Source organism: Rutidosis leptorrhynchoides, chromosome 2 (genome assembly GCF_046630445.1).
Source record: "Rutidosis leptorrhynchoides isolate AG116_Rl617_1_P2 chromosome 2, CSIRO_AGI_Rlap_v1, whole genome shotgun sequence".
Classification (NCBI taxonomy): Eukaryota; Viridiplantae; Streptophyta; class Magnoliopsida; order Asterales; family Asteraceae; genus Rutidosis; species Rutidosis leptorrhynchoides.
Window position 1 is genome coordinate 489,474,809 of NC_092334.1, and position 17,423 is coordinate 489,492,231.

The 17,423-nt window shown below is 30.1% G+C and overlaps 1 protein-coding gene and 1 long non-coding RNA gene across 6 annotated transcripts; one reads left to right on the forward strand and one right to left on the reverse strand.

The window, feature by feature from the left end:
- Positions 1 to 929: 929 nt before the first annotated feature.
- On the reverse strand, positions 930 to 4,047 carry LOC139892681 (uncharacterized). Of its 5 annotated transcripts, none has more exons than XR_011774195.1 (5): positions 3,966 to 4,047; positions 2,901 to 3,002; positions 2,701 to 2,766; positions 1,962 to 2,065; positions 930 to 1,754 (listed from the first exon to the last, which is right to left on the reverse strand). It is a non-coding gene; the product is annotated as an uncharacterized lncRNA (long non-coding RNA). The 5 variants fall into 5 exon arrangements; XR_011774194.1 differs by having other exon boundaries at positions 2,171 to 2,766; XR_011774191.1 differs by having other exon boundaries at positions 1,962 to 2,766.
- A 220-nt stretch (positions 4,048 to 4,267) lies between these two features.
- Positions 4,268 to 6,740, forward strand: LOC139889455 (uncharacterized). The gene is made up of 3 exons (XM_071872407.1): positions 4,268 to 4,393; positions 5,627 to 5,816; positions 5,872 to 6,740. Exons 1-3 carry the CDS (start codon positions 4,268 to 4,270, stop codon positions 6,738 to 6,740), a joined length of 1,185 nt encoding a protein of 394 aa, XP_071728508.1.
- Positions 6,741 to 17,423: the final 10,683 nt, after the last annotated feature.

The following is a 17,423-nucleotide window of genomic DNA, read 5'->3' on the forward strand; positions in this document are numbered from 1 at the left end:
AACGGATCCTAACAAACTCTCCTAGATTCGTGGGCTGACGTGGCGTGCAGCCCACATGTGCTTGTTCCGGGACGAAGTGCTTGCTCCGGGACGAAGTACTTGCTCCAGGACGAAGTGCTTGTTCCGAGACTAGGCATCTAACTTGGAAAGGCATGATAGATCTGAGGGTGTGGTTGATCCGTCTATAGTGTGGTGGATCCGTCTATAGTGTGACGGATCAATGTCTTGCTCTTGTTTAGGCAAGAGGATTTTTCCTGATGTTTGTCTCACGTGTTTCTTCACGGTAGTGTTATGACCGGGCAAGATTGTAACCGGTTCACAAGTAATTTTGTGGAGATTGTAGGGTGTCCGGCGCACTTGGTTAAGTAGGCCTTTATGTGATAATATGGTTCATAACCTCTCAATGCTTGATACCCGGCTAGGTGGTGCCAGTAGCCTGCACACTCGTCCGGGTAGAATGAGTTTTATGTAGCGTCCTGGCTAGCCTATAGGCTTCTTCCCGGATGTATAGGTAAGTAACCTTCTGGTCGGTTTACTAAAGTGGGGCCGGGAAGATGTTCTTCGCCCGGGTCCGACCACGTCGGTTAAGTTCTGGACGGAATGCTGCTAATAGTGTGCCTTTTAGAGACGAATCGTTATGCGTATCATCAGTAGGTTTTTTTAACGTCCGACGATTCGTCGATGAATCGTCCATCTAATTCAGGCGTGAGTGAATGTGTAGAGCTTAACTGCCATGGTCAATAATCAAAGATGAAGAAACATGAATATTTTTAATTTACACCCTTTGACTCCAATGAACTGATTGATTCAGTCCTGCAAGCTACAAAAGTAGGAGTAAATGTATGCATTGCCATAAACCTTTTATATCTAGTAATAACATCTTTGAGGTCCCCCGAAAAGAGTCGAAAATAATTCGATTCTGTTGTGTACATGTGACAAAAAATATTCGTCATATATAAATACTAGAATAGAAAAAATATCATGTTATGAACATGAAAGCATACTCAATTATAACCTCTTATATATTTTTATCCGTGTTCATCGAACATATGGCCCACTGTCAATGGCTTGGCTGTGAAAAAAGACATTTATAATGTAGCAGCATACTAGAAGCCCTACTGAGGATAAGTTCACCTCCAACCCCATTCTTTACAAATTCAACATTTTCATTATTTACCTAGTAAAATAAATGTATTGAATAAACAAATTTACATCTCTCCAATTTTTTCGTCTTTATCTATATGATTGCACTTGTTAAGCTGGAGAGATGTTAATTAGCTTCTTCAATACATTTTTTTAATAAGTAAATAATGAACATGTCGAACTGGTCAAGAATAGGGTTGGCAGTGAACTTATGCTCAGTATGGCTTCTAGTGTGCTGCTACATTATAAATGCCTTTTTTCCCGACCAAGCAATTGATAATGTGTCATATGTTCGATGAAGATGGGTAAAATATATAAGAGGTTAAAAAAGAAGCCTATGCAAAACAGGTAAATGTAAAGCATACCTCTTTAAGTTATTGACTCTATGATTATTCCATGTGGTCGAATAATGCTATACATGAAAGCTAACGGCTTTCAGCTTTCAGATTCTTGAAAACATGAAGTGAAATCAATCACTATACCAAAATACCACGACACAAGTTCCCAATTACTTGAAAACAATACAAAAAACAAATCAAAACCTCACCCTTTACTTCTCTTTTTCTGAAATACGCACTGCTTGCCGAGAAAAACTCCTGCTCTTGAGCATACTGCATACAAATGAAAAAAAAACCCATCAAAATTTTACACCTTTCTAAAACAGACAAAATAAATTCAACAAACTGAAAATACTAAACGATTAAACATAACAATCGTTACATGATACATAGCACAAAAATAACCAAACCCTAACTAAAATAAAAGAAACGACAACACAAATCAAGGGTAAATTAAACAAAACTAGTTCAAAACCCAACCTCAATCTTTGAGCTGTCAATATCAAAGTGAATTACTTAACACAAGTTCCCAATTACTTGAAATAAACTCCTTGCCATCCCCATTCTTGAGTTGTCTATATAAACTGAATTATAAGAATGGGTCAGTTATTCAATAATGAGAAAATAAAATAAGGGTGAGCATCACAAAAAAACTATTACAATTACCTAGTACGAGAAGTACTAACTACCTCTGATGATTAGAAGTTAAATAATTACTTGACGAAAAGTTAAATAATTAGCTTTGACGACCTTCTTACGAATTTATGTAAGATACTGAAACGAAATTAGGCATACTACTGTCAGCCTAAACATGAACATAAAAAATCCAGTGATTCAAATTTGACATCTCATTCAATACAACTAATAAACTCTATGATAAAAAAGATGTATAGGCTGAAGACATAAAATACTCAACATAATAATTGCATCATGTCTGAATCACACATCATTCGACATCTGAATCACATCATTCGACCGAACAATTCTTCTCATTGAAACATCTCTTTTCCTTGGATCTATCAACCTCAAGTTCTTTTTTATCAAATCCTACATACGCATGCCTAGGAACTTCACTCTATGTAAACTTTATTATTAACAGACTGCGCCATTGCCCGCAAATTAGCCACCAATGTTTGGAAGTTGGAAGCAATGTAGTCAACTACACTAGAAAATAGTTCAGAATATAATAAAAATAACTAGCAATGATCGTATATATTACCTAGGCGAAAGGGTTGAGTTATTATGTTTCCAGAAGAACTGGTAAAAGAAGACTGTGCATGTGAAACTGTGCATACAAAGAAAACAGGGAGCACCCTTAATTGCAAAGAACCGGAAAGAAAATTAAACAAATTCAGCCTATGTAAAAATGAATGGAAATGTAAGGTAACTAATAAATCCAACAGAGAGCACGCCACATACCAAAAAGGCAAAAATCAAGTAGTTGCAAGACGAGCACGTAACATAAGGTAGTCAGTCAGTAATCGCAATTCAACTTGACTTGTTCCTTGTTCTATCTTCACACTAACATATTTAAAACATTCTTCGTTTAACAAAAGTTCAAAATCAACCTACCTTACTTCATAATATAAAATTCACTTTTCCTACTTGACACATAAATTGCACTTTATACATACATATAAACGTCTTAAGTTTCAGCTTCTTGGCCACTGGTTCCTTAATGACCTTTAAACCTAGCATATATCCAAGACTCTGTTGATGCTATATGCATCCATGTCGTGTGCATCATATATCATACGGAGTATAAAGCTTTATATATAATAAACGAAAATGCTAAAGGAGATAATATAAATCAACCAAAACATCTTATGCAAAAAGTAGAATATACGATTTTACTTGAAGCCCCACTGTGTTTCTCTACGTTTACCATTAAGGTGAAATGTAAAACCTCTTAACTTAAATTTAGCAAAACAGAACCAATTTCTTAAGAACGAACCAAAATCTCTAATTTTTTGGAAATTACAGAATAAGAAGAAAAACACTAATTTAGACAAAATAAAAATAAATAAATAAATAAACCCAGTTTTTTAAAAAATTTAAACAGTATCAGAAGGAGAAAAAAAAAAACCTAATTTCGAATTATAGCAAAACAAGATCAAAAGAAACCATAAGAAAATAATAAGAAACCCTAAATTCAACATCTAATTTTTAAATATATTAACAACATCAGGAAAAAAGACTCCTAATTTCGTAAGAAAATTAAAGTAAAAATCATGATAAAAGAAATAAAAAGAAAAGAAGTTAAAAACCCTACTTTTTAAGAATTTTAACAGCAACAGAAAAAGAAAAAAAACCCCTAATCTCGTATACGATGTATGATACTCCGTATAAAATAATAATAACGAAATTAAAAGAAAACCCTAATGAAAAAGAATGAATTGCAGAGTTGAAAAGAAAAAACAAAAGCGTACAATTAAGGTTGAAATCAATTGAAGAACCCTGATAGAAAAGAAGATGAAGAACGACCTGGCTATTATTGGATATATGAAATAATAAGAGCAGCGAACGAGTTGAGAGCTGATGGGAAGAGTGTGCATCCTTTGGGTTTTGCTAATGTATCATTAAAATTGAATGCATAAAAATGGAAATTATAAATCGGGAAGGATCGACAAGGACGTGACCCATAGTATTAAGGTTGTTGGTTAAAGTGGAGAGTTTGATAAGGAAATTTTTCAAGGTGGTAATTAGACTAGCCATGTTGTACGGATCAAGAGAGAAGGATGGAGGTGACAGAAATGAGGATGCTGAGGTGGACGTGTGGTAAAACCATGTTAGATATGATTCTTAATGGTGTGTTTAGGGAGAACCTTGGAGTGAGTAGCATCATCGACATGCTAAGAGAAGAACGGCTTCGATGGTTTGGGCATGTGATGGGGCGACCACGTATTGCCCCGGTTAGAAGAGCCGAGGCACTCACGGTCGACGGCATAAGGAGAAGGGGTAGACTTATTCGTAGGTGGATGGATAGAATAAGGCTCGACATGAGGGAGCTTTTGTTAACTGAGGACATGACTTCTGATAGAGAGACGTGGAGGGCTAGAATAAGAATAGTCGAGTAGGGTTGCTTTCTATTATTATCAACATTACATGAGGGAGCTTTTGTTAACTGAGGACATGACTTCTGATAGAGAGACGTGGAGGGCTAGAATAAGAATAGTCGAGTAGGGTTGCTTTCTATTATTATCAACATTATTATTATTATTATTATTATTATTATTATTATTATTATTATTATTATGTGTATGATTATTATTATGTTTATGATTATTATTTATATTATTAGTAGTAGTAGTAGTAGTAATAGTTTCCTTTGTTGCTAGTTTTTGTTACCTCAATTATTGTTTTTGTTTCTCTCTCTTCCAACGTAAACTTCCACTAAATACTCCATTGATTTTTCCTGCAATTAACTAGCTCATATTAGAGAATTAAAAGACACCACCACTCCCATCTTACTCGAAATAACCTAACGAACCAAACCGGACTAGTCTTGCCTGTGTCGGAGTGCCCACGCGCCACCTGTAGCAACTGCCGGAGGAAAGTGTTATCCGACGAAAAACCTTATTTTCCGGTCAATTACAGGCGACGGACGTACCATCATCGACATATCTGGCCCAGGGACGTTTTTTTCGCTTAGGAATCAACAACTCTGTTCCATCGGCTACACTTGGTCCCGTCGATCACCGCCGGCGACTACCGGAAATTAACTTTTCCGGCCGGTTACTTCCTCTTTTCCTTTTACGTTACCTACTGTTTCTATTTGCTCCTGTTTCTTATTTATTACTCCGTATATTTTATTTGTTTGCTTTAGAATTAGAATTCTTATTTTTTGTATTACTCCGTAGTTTAATACTCCGTATCTTCCTAGCTTATACATATATCTTACCGTTAACTTAAACGAGATATTTATAGTTAAGATTAGTATAATATTAATATTAAATATTAATATTAATATATTTTTATTAATTATTAGTTTTTGGAATTTTATACCTTTAAACATTTTCGTATAATATTAATATTAATTTTAAAATTTATTTATTATTTATCACATATATTTAAAGGGACTCGTTTTTTAATATAGATACATATATACTCTCTTATACTCCTTTTATCTTGATTTTTTTTTATAGTGTAAGATAGACACTTCTCATCGAGATGGTCACTTGAGGTCATGTCCTTCGAGCTTAGCGGCGGGTAGGAGGCCTAGAGGGTCTAGTAGGGGCAATAGGTTAGGGAACCCGATTAAGATTAGAGTAGGGAGTTGGAACGTAGGGTCCTTGACTAGCAAATCCCTTGAGCTGGTTGATACTTTACTTAAAAGTAAAGTGGACATATTGTGTGTTTAAAAGTAAAGTGGACATATTGTGTGTTTAAGAGACGAGATGGAGGGGTGAAGAGGCGGTTATCATTGGCGATTACAAGTTGTGGTTTGCGGGTTCTAGTGTGGCTAGAAACGGGGTAGGAATATTTATAGGACCCCCGTATAAGGATCATGTCGTGGGGGTGGGAAGGTGTAGTGATAGGATTATGTCGGTTAGGTTAGTTATCCAGGAGGTGACTTACATGGTCATTAGCGCTTACGCACCCCATGCTGGGTTAGGAGAAGAAGAAAAAAGACGTTTTTGGGTCTCGTTAAATGAGGTGGTGAGGATTTGCCCTGCTGATCATAGATTGCTTATTGGGGGAGACCTAAATGGGCATATAGGAACTGATTCGGAAGGTTATACGGGTGTCCATGGTGGTTTTGGGTACGGAGTTCGAAATAAAGAAGGACGCTCTATTCTCGATTTCGCTGTTGCCCACGATTTGGTTGTTGCAAACTCTTTCTTCAGGAAGACGGAAGCTCAACTAGCTACCTTCCACAGTGGGGGCCATAGTACCCAGATTGACTATTTGTTGCTTCGCAAAGGGGACCTTAGGGCTTGCAGAGACTGTAGAGTTCTGGCTACCTGGACCTGTTCCACCCAACACAGACTATTGGTCATGGACCTGGTTCTGCAGAGGCGGGTTACTAGGAGCGCGAGAACCTTCCAACCTAGGATCTTATGGAAGAAGTTAAATGGAGAGAAAGCCGAAACCTTTAAAGCTTTGGTTTTGGAAAGAGTTGAGGCAGGAGTGGAATTTGTTACTCATGGTGACGCAGATCAGATGCGGAATGGTCTGGCATCCACTATTAGGGATGTAGCCAAGGAAGCCTTAGGTGTGGCTGTAGGGACATTGCGAAGACACAAATCTAGTAGATAATCTTGGTGGATTAGTGATGAGGTTCAAACCAAAGTCGCGCTTAAGCAACTGAGGTTTATGGAGATCATTACTTGTAGGGAGGGATCACTTGAGGATAGAACTAGGGCAGAAGAGAGATATAAAGAAGCCAAAAGAGAAGTTAAGAAGGTTGTTGCACGTGCAAAAGATAAAGCGTATGAAGATTTGTATAAGAAACTAGATTCTAAAGAAGGAGCTAATGATAACTACAGGATTGCAAAAGCTAGAGAACGTAGGAGGAGGGATATAGATAACATCAAGTTTATCAAAGATGAAGCCGGTCAAACCGTAGTGAAGGGAGACGAAATTAGGAAAAGATGGAAAGGGTATTTCTCATCTCTTTTCATTGGTGGAGGAGCTGGGCGCCAACAGGATACGGGGGACTTGTAGTAACCCTGAAAATTTCGACTAATTTTAAATCAAACTCGATACGATTTCATAATTCTGACACGATAAGCAAAGTCTGTAATGTTGAGTCACAAATATTTTGAACTGTTTTCATATATTCAATTAACCATTGACTATTCCCGACGATTCACGAACATTTGTGTGTAAATAAATACGCTAATAAATAAATAAATAATATATATATATATATATATATATATATATATATATATATATATATATATATATAAGTATATATATATATATATAAGTATAAATATAAATAGAATTTCATATACTAATATATATATATATATATATATATATATATATATATATATATATATATATATATATGTATATATATATATATATATATATATATATATATATATATATATATAAGTATATATATATATATAAGTATAAATATAAATAGAATTTCATATACTAATATATATATATATATATATATATATATATATATATATATATATATATATATATATATATATAAGTATAAATATAAATATAATTTCATATACTAATTTAAATTAATATGATACCATTTAATCATTGAAATTAAATATATAGTATATATAAATGAGATTTGTTAAGCGTAATTTGTTATAGCAAAAATATTAGTACTACTCTTATTATTATTATCAATAATGATATTAACATTATAATTTATATTAGTAATATCACTATTAATATTATTATAATGAATAAGATTATTATTATTATTATCTTTATTGTTAATTAACATTGTTGTTAATATTAATGTTATTATATTATTATTTATCATTATTAGACTTTAGTAGTAATATTATTAAAAATATTATTATTAGTATTATTAATATTAATACTAGTAATATAATTATATTAGTTAACTATCAAAAATAAGAAATTTGATATATATGTATACGGATATATACAACCAAATTATGTAACTACAGATACATATGTATAAATACATGTATGAAAATACTGATATATATAGATATGAAGTGTGATAAATTTAAATTATTATAATATTATCATTAATACTATTATCGTTATAAAACTTATAGATATTATTAACATCAATAATATAATTATTATTACCATTACATTATTATAAGGTGTTATTATTATTATTTATAATATTAAGAAGTATTATTATTATAGTTATATTTAATAACTAAGGAGACTAAACACATACATGTATACAGCTATATATATATATATATATATATATATATATATATATATATATATATATATATATATATATATATATATATATATATATATATATATATATATATATAAACAGATATATTTAAATACATTGTATATATATATAAATATATATACAAATATATATATAATTACAAGTTATAAAATAATTGTCATGATATTATTATTACATTCATTACTATCAATATGTATTAGTATTAAAATCAGTATTATTATTATTTGTTATTAGATATTATTATTAATAGTTATTATTATTATTAATATAATTATTAATATTACTATTATATTTATTAATTAACAAGAAATCGAATCATAATTGCAGATAATATGATTGCAGTTTGTTACACATCTTTATCCAACTCCTATTCCATTAGTACATGATGCTAGTTGCTAAACAGAATCAAACAAAATAGAATATTAATCTGTTTCAGGTCACCATCGTTTTTATTTGTTTTTCTCTGCTTTTCTGTTCTTCTTTTCTTGCTCAAACGAATATGTCAACCACTTTCACTAACCAACAATCGATCGTACAAGAGTTCCTGCTCCAATTATTCATTTATCACTTTGTCATCTATTATATGTACTGTGATCAAGGAATTTAAACAGAAATAAACATACAGGAGCTCTTAACACCCTGACTTCACACAAATTTATTCAAAACTCGATTTGGTATTAAACTTCAAAATCTATAAATGGAGTTGTGCTAGAAATCTTCCACTTAATCTGTCTGTAAGTTTTCAAACATCAATTCCTAATATTTATTTCGAATTTGGAAGTCAAACATTTAATTCAAAAAGTCAAAGAATTTGATTATTGAGAAATTCGTTGTTGTTTTAATGTTCCTGATTAATTAAAGATACCTAAAGTTTCTATGAAGGATTTAAAATACAAATCATGTTATGATCTTAATCTAAAACGACCTAAAATATGAAATTTGATTTAGACTTCATAAACGTTCTTGACAGAGATGAACCACACTTTGAATTTGAATGAAAACTCAAAATGTATAAATACAAAGTTAATTGGAATCATTTGTATAAACTATCTGGAAGATTTCAACTTCTAATTTCTATTAACAACTACGAATTTAAAGAGTCAAAGTTAAAAGAATAAAAAGTCAACATCTGTTCTTCAAATGAATTCGAACTTCTTATTATGTTTTGAGTTAAATTATTGATCCAGACAGTTTATATTAATGATTTAGGACCCTTTTCATTTAAAAAAATCTTGTCTAAAACGTTCAAAATTCTGAGATTGAAGTGTGAGTGCATCGTGTTCTTGAAGAAGCTGTACAGGCATTTTTTTTTATTGTCTTTAATGTGTTGTTAAAAATCGAATCAGTCACCTCTAATTTAATTATGTTTCGTTTTCAAAACTCAACCAAATATAAAACCTGTCGATGTTGTGAATCTCTTAATAGATCGAATGATGTTCTGAGTTAAGGAAGAAGAAAAAAGGGAGAAATTAGATACGAGTTAGAGGATTTAATTTGAGGTATAAATCAGAAAAGTGGCAGCAGCCCAAAAGGTTTAGGTGTTTGTCGAATTAGCGGAAGGTTGTGGGTTCAATCCCTGTTGGTGACTGTTTTTTTTTTAAAAAACCTATTGTTTTGAGGTATAAATTTTATTATTATTATTATTATTATTATTGTTATTATTGTTATTATTATTATTGTTATTATAAATTATGATTATGTTAAATTGATGATATAATTACTAATACTAAAATTTTAGCTATTATAATGTAATATTGTTATGAATTAAAAGTATTATTATTACGAATATGATTATTATTATTATTATTATTGTTACTACGAAAATCACACAACTTATTATTATTTTCACTAATATTGATATTAGTATCATTTTTGTAATTATTGGTAATATTATCATTAACATAGGTATCATTATCAACAATATCAATATTATTATTATTATTATTATTAGTATTATCATTATTAATAAAGTTATTATTATTATTATTATTATTAACTTACCATTATCAAACTATCATTTTAACAAATAAATATTAGTTTCATAAAAGATATTTATCACATTTACTATAATTAAGATAATATTCCATATAACTATATAACAAATAGACTAACATTTAAAATACTTATACAATATCGATTTTTAAACATAATATTAAAAACAAGTGTATATAAATATATATAGATATCAAGATAACTAAAAGTATAAATATTAATTATTGTAATGATATAAATATAAAAAATATATATATAACATATAAGTTAAGATATGAATTATATAAATAAAGAATATGTTTTTAATAAAAATTATAATAAATCCTAAATAACTACAAAGATATATATATATATATATATAAAAGGACATAACTAATAAATATTTATATATATATATATATATATATATATATATATATATATATATATATATATATATATATATATATATATATATATATATATATATGTGTGTTCAGTCACAATTATGTATATTAATAAATATACAAATGATATAGGTTCGTGAATCCAAGGCCAACCCTGCATTGTTCAATTGTTCAATACTGTCATATGTATTTTTACTACAAAATACATTAGGTGAGTTCATTTGTTCCCTTTTTCTCTTAACGTTTTTGGGCTGAGAATACATGCAAATGCTTTATTAACTGTTTTACAATATTTATATGCGTGAGTTCATTTGATTCCCTTTTACTCTCTACATTTTTGGGACTGAGAATACATGCGCTGTTTTGATAAATGCTTTATTAAATGCTTTTGAAATATATTTGAATTGCGAATACATGAAATGCTTTTATAAATGTTTAACGAGATAGACACAAGCAAAACATTCCTCGAATGAATTATTATGCAGACAGAAGTTCTGCGGATTATTATTGAATTATGTGGACATGATAATTGCCACCATTGAATTATGTGGACATGATAATTGCCACCATTGAATTATGTGGACATGATGATTGCCACCAGTTGATGTGAATGTTATATATCGAGAGAATGATTTTATACACAGGTTATGTGTATGTTATTTTTGTGCACAAGATATGTGTACGGTTACTATGATTTATGAAAGATGATTTCGTACACAAGAAAGGTGTACTGTATTTAAAAAAATATAGCATGTACATTACAGGTGGGTATAGGATTCGGGCCTATTTGTACCATGCATCATTTAAATTTTGTGGTCTATCAAAATGATGAATTTTTACTGTTTACAATAAACTTATGAACTCACCAACCTTTTGGTTGACACTTGAAAGCATGTTTATTCTTAGGTATGAAAGAAATCTTCCGCTGTGCATTTGCTCATTTTAAAGACAGTATTTGGAGTCGATCATCGCAATGGAACCAGTTGTTGGTGACTTCGTCCAGATGGATTAGGACGGGTCCTTTCAGTTGGTATCAGAGCGGTGGTCTTAGCGAACCATGTCTTGCATTAGTGTGTCTAACTGATAGTTGTTTAGATGCATTAGTGAGTCTGGACTTCGACCGTGTCTGCATGTCAAAAGTTTTGCTTATCATTTAGTGTCAGAAATCATCTGCTTATCATCCTTAGAAAATTACCTAATTATCATTCTTAGTCTAGACACATCTTACTGCATTGATTGCATAAATAGTGTATAGCCAAAACTCATATCTTAGCGTATCCGCTAATTCATATCTTAGCATATCTATTACTGTAAACTCTGCCTGACATACTCCGTATATTCCTCCGTAACTTATGGGATTTTAGTATTATATATGCATATGTAACTTATGTATTGCAGGGTACTAATCTATATCCTATAATACGTTTCTTATCGAAAATCCTTCAGCTGATCGTACGAGATGAAATTCCTCAACCAGTTCAAGTCCCTCGGATTCCGATAGCTATTCCGATAGTTATTCTGACAGTTATTCCGATATGGATTTCCACTCGAACTTTAAAAGCAGTATAACCAGAATGAATTAACCAATCAGTCATACTCAATTCATCTGATGGGTTCATAGTCGACTTAATCTATGGAGACGCGAAGAAGGCGATCCTTTCCATCAACCAAATTCATCTCTTGGTGAAGAACTTGAAACACTTACCGGCGAACCTGTCTGAAACACCATTTTCACACTCATTTCCAGGATACCACGCAATGATATTATGATATCAAAAATTCTGAATCTTATTTATTCGCTCGTTCCGACCGACAATCATCCTGGAGTAATAGAAGAAGTCAACGAACTTCGTGCTCGAGTAATCAATTTGGAAAATATGGTACAAAATGTATCAGCTTCAGCAATATCACCGGCACCAACAGAACCATCAACATCAATACCAGTACCACCAACAACTCAAGTTTCAACAAAACACGCCTCAACATCTCATTATGTACCTCGAGCATAATCATCGTTCTACATGACGTTCTACAGCATTTATCTTCGTTCGACATGACGATTATGTAATCTCTAATGTTTTAGAGGTTATATATTCATATTCTAACGGTAAATCAAATGAATTTAATATCATATTGACTCATTAAATCCATGATTACATCTGGAAAAAATATATATATATATGTATATATATTTTTTCATAAAGATTGTAATTAAAAATTCTTTCGTAAAAGCTGTTAATGATGAAAATATTTTAACGGGTAGGTAATACCCGAGGAATATTTAGATTTCACATTAATAAGTACACTGTACATTCTTTCAAATCTAATTTAACAGTCATTTACTATCCTACTTACATCCACCGATATACGAATCCGTTCACCATAGAATAATCATGTTCATCCAATTTCATATTTGGATTTTGATTTATCAGAATCCAACAAGTGGCATAATGAAGAAAACATTTGACAAAATAAAATTTGGTTAGAAACAAACAAATTAACTATGAGGAATTTTGTTAAGAATCCACGCTAACTGTTCCTAGCTAATTGTTCCTAGCTAACTGATTACATTTTATTTATCACAATTTATTTATCGCAATTTAAATTCTCGCAATTTTATTTATCGTCATTTAATTTCTGTTATTTATTTTACGCACTTTAAATATCGGGACACGTATACAAGGTTTTGACATATCATATCGACGCATCTATATATATTATTTGGAATAACCATAGACACTCTATATGCAGTAATGATTGAGTTCTCTATACAGGGTTGAGGTTTATTCTACAATAATATATATAGTTTGAGTTGTGATCGAGTCTGAGACATGCACACGGGTCACGATATGTATTAATTAATTCAAATATTATAAATTAAACTATATATGAATTATTGGACTGTTAACTGTGGACTATCGAATGTGGACTATCAAGATTGGACAATTAAAAATGAATTAAAATATTGATTATAACATATGAAACTAAACAATTCTTCAAGTTTGCCACTTGATTTCATCTTAAACCTCATTTATATCTTGACAATTACAATCTGCGTTCAAACCTTTCATGATTCTTGAAAACACCTCAATCGAGAGGATGAACCAACCGCACTTCATCTACGGAAGAAAAGATCGATGCATATAGTTATGCACCTGAAAACACTCAGAATCTGAATAAACGTTTAACACGTATCTGTACAAATTCCTTTAGCTTTGTTATTACCAAAAATAACTTTGACATCTCTTTCCAAGTTAGCCAATTTTGTCACAGCTCCAACAAGTCAACTTCGACTTTTCAGTCAGACAAGCCTTATTATAATCTTGATTTATAAGCTTGCATTTCGTTATCGTTATCAGGGAACCTATTATATTCCACCATATTACCAACAGATGTACCAGAAACCTCGTCGCTCCTTGGTTTAAATCCCTCTGACAAATCACTATATTTATCTATTGAAGTCTCATCATGTACTCATCCGCATCTTGTAACAAGAATTGCCATACCAATTATCGGGAATCAGCAAATCTGTATTGTGAATCTCGAAGCGTTTCTACATCAATAGTTATATGTATACATGTAACATTTACCTCTTAGAATTATGATCTTAAATTCTGAAATTCTGAAAAGCACCGGTCTACGAATCAGTTCTATGAATGTTAGAAAGTGCCGATGAAGCAACAAAAACTGTAAACGACCTTAACCGTTGGAAGTTGATGATAAAGAATAGCATGTTGGCAAGCTCAGAAATGTTGGAACTAGAAAACAGATTGAGCTAACCACGAAGGAGTCTCTGAACAAATCACAAGGACTAAACTTGTACATTAAGAATCCTGATGATTCTGTTTCTGATGAAATCTTTAGCGAATACCTTGCTTCTGACTCCAAACTCTTGCGGACAAATTTTCTTCACCATCCTTCGATATTAGAAATTCCAAGATATCATCGTATCTTTCATTATAAATATCCTCCATATTTCTGAAGATATTTTCATAATTATTCTTATCTGAAATCATTAATCTCTTCATACTATCAGTGTTACATCATATAGAAACTGTTAGTTTCTATATTCTTTAAACTTTCGAGCTTAAAATATGAATGTTATTGAAGTAATGTTGGGAATTAATGCATGAGTTAGTATAATATAATGACACTTGATCAACGTGATTATATTACAGTAAGTCATGCTGAGTTTCTAATGAAACGTGATGATTCACAGACCATAACGTCATCATGTGTCATGTTACATAACTCTTTCATTCTGCTTAACTTCTGAACATATCAAGAAAGTATATTCTTGATAGTTCTATTTTCAGCGATTCAGGTAATTTGACAAATCAAATCGTGCGATTACGTTCTTTCTTGTTTAGAACATTAAGTTCATTCGAAACTCCATACTTTCGAATTCTAGACCATTACTCGCTTTACTAGAGGTCGAGAAGAGAATAAAAAGGCAAAGAGCTTCAAAATATAAGAGAAAATATAAAGTTCAAAAACATCACAGAGGTTACAAACCGCGGATGTTAATACGAATAGCAATATAAATACATGGTAGAATTAAGAATAGTATCACCCCAAGTTAATAGTAGAAGTAAACAGATTCTTCTGGTGGAAGATTGAAAAGAAGGATGACAGAAATGATAATTAGGAAAATATCAAAGATTAGAACCGAATTAAGCATTTTCACAATCTTTTGGATGTATGAACTAAGAAAGAAAGTATAGGAATGGTGAGAATAATGGAACGGAAGAGCTTAACTTATAATGGAAATATTAGACAGAGTAATTGAGGCAGATCACCGTATTTAATTATAGAGATCTTAATTTCCTTATTCGCCAAAGAATCAAATCATTTAGATTTCGAAGATTTTCTTTAAATCCCTTGAATTCCGGAATTTAATCCTGACTCTGTCAAAAGTTAAGATGAATCTTTACTTTCCTATTTCACTCTTTGGTGATATCTTCATTCGTACTCTTCGAATAATCGAATTATTTTTATCCATATTACTCAATGATGATAAAACTCAATTTATCAACTCATATTCATCATGAAAACATTTTTATTGTTAGCCATGACCACCTCACCCAAATTTCGGGACGAAATTTCTTTAACGGGTAGGTACTGTAGTGACCCTGAAAATTTCGACTAATTTTAAATCAAACTCTCGATACGATTTCATAATTCTGACACGATAAGCAAAGTCTGTAATGTTGAGTCACAAATATTTTGAACTGTTTTCATATATTCAATTAACCATTGACTATTCCCGACGATTCATGAACATTTGTGTGTAAATAAATAAATAAATAAATAAATAAATAAATAAATAAATATATATATATATATATATATATATATATATATATATATATATATATATATATATATATATATATAAGTATAAATATAAATATAATTGCATATACTAATTTAAATTAATATGATACCATTTAATCATTGGAATTAAATATATAGTATATATAAATGAGATTTGTTAAGCGTAATTTGTTATAGCAAAAATATTAGTACTACTCTTATTATTATTATCAATAATGATATTAACATTATAATTTATATTAGTAATATTACTATTAATATTATTATAACGAATAAGATTATTATTATTATTATTATCTTTATTGTTAATTAACATTGTTGTTAACATTAATGTTATTATATTATTATTTATCATTATTAGACTTTAGTAGTAATATTATTAATAATATTATTATTAGTATTATTAATATTAATACTAGTAATATAATTATATTAGTTAACTATCAAAAATAAGAAATTTGATATATACGTATACGGATATATACAACCAAATTATGTAACTACAGATACATATGTATAAATACATGTATGAAAATACTGATATATATAGATATGAAGTGTGATAAATTTAAATTATTATAATATTATCATTAATACTATTATCGTTATAAAACTTATAGATATTATTATCATCAATAATATAATTATTATTACCATTACATTATTATAAGGTGTTATTATTATTATTTATAATATTAAGAAGTATTATTATTATAGTTATATTTAATAACTAAGGAGACTAAATACATACATGTATACAGATATATATATATATATATATATATATATATATATATATATATATATATATATAAATACAGTGTATATATATATAAATATATATACAAATATATATATAATTACAAGTTATAATATAATTGTCATGATATTATTATTACATTCATTACTATCAATATGTATTAGTATTAAAATCAGTATTATTATTTGTTATTAGATATTATTATTAATAGTTATTATTATTATTAATATAATTATTAATATTACAATTATATTTATTAATTAACAAGAAATCGAATCATAATTGCAGATAATATGATTGCAGTTTGTTACACATCTTTATCCAACTCCTATTCCATTAGTACATGATGCTAGTTGCTAAACAGAATCAAACAAAACATAATATTAATCTGTTTCAGGTCACCATCGTTTTTATTTGTTTTTCTCTGCTTTTCTGTTCTTCTTTTCTTGCTCAAACGAATCTGTCAACCACTTTCACTAACCAACAATCGATCGTACAAGAGTTCCTGCTCCAATTATTCATTTATCACTTTGTCATCTATTATATGTACTGTGATCAAGGAATTT

Coding starts and splice junctions, on each gene's coding strand:
- LOC139889455 (XM_071872407.1), top strand. CDS start 4,268: ATGTTAGATATGATTCTTAATGGTGTGTTTAGGGAGAACCTTGGAGTG. Junction 4,394..5,626: donor GGCGACCACGTATTGCCCCG/GTTAGAAGAGCC, acceptor TTTTTTTTATAG/TGTAAGATAGACACTTCTCA. Junction 5,817..5,871: donor GGTTGATACTTTACTTAAAA/GTAAAGTGGACA, acceptor TGTGTGTTTAAG/AGACGAGATGGAGGGGTGAA.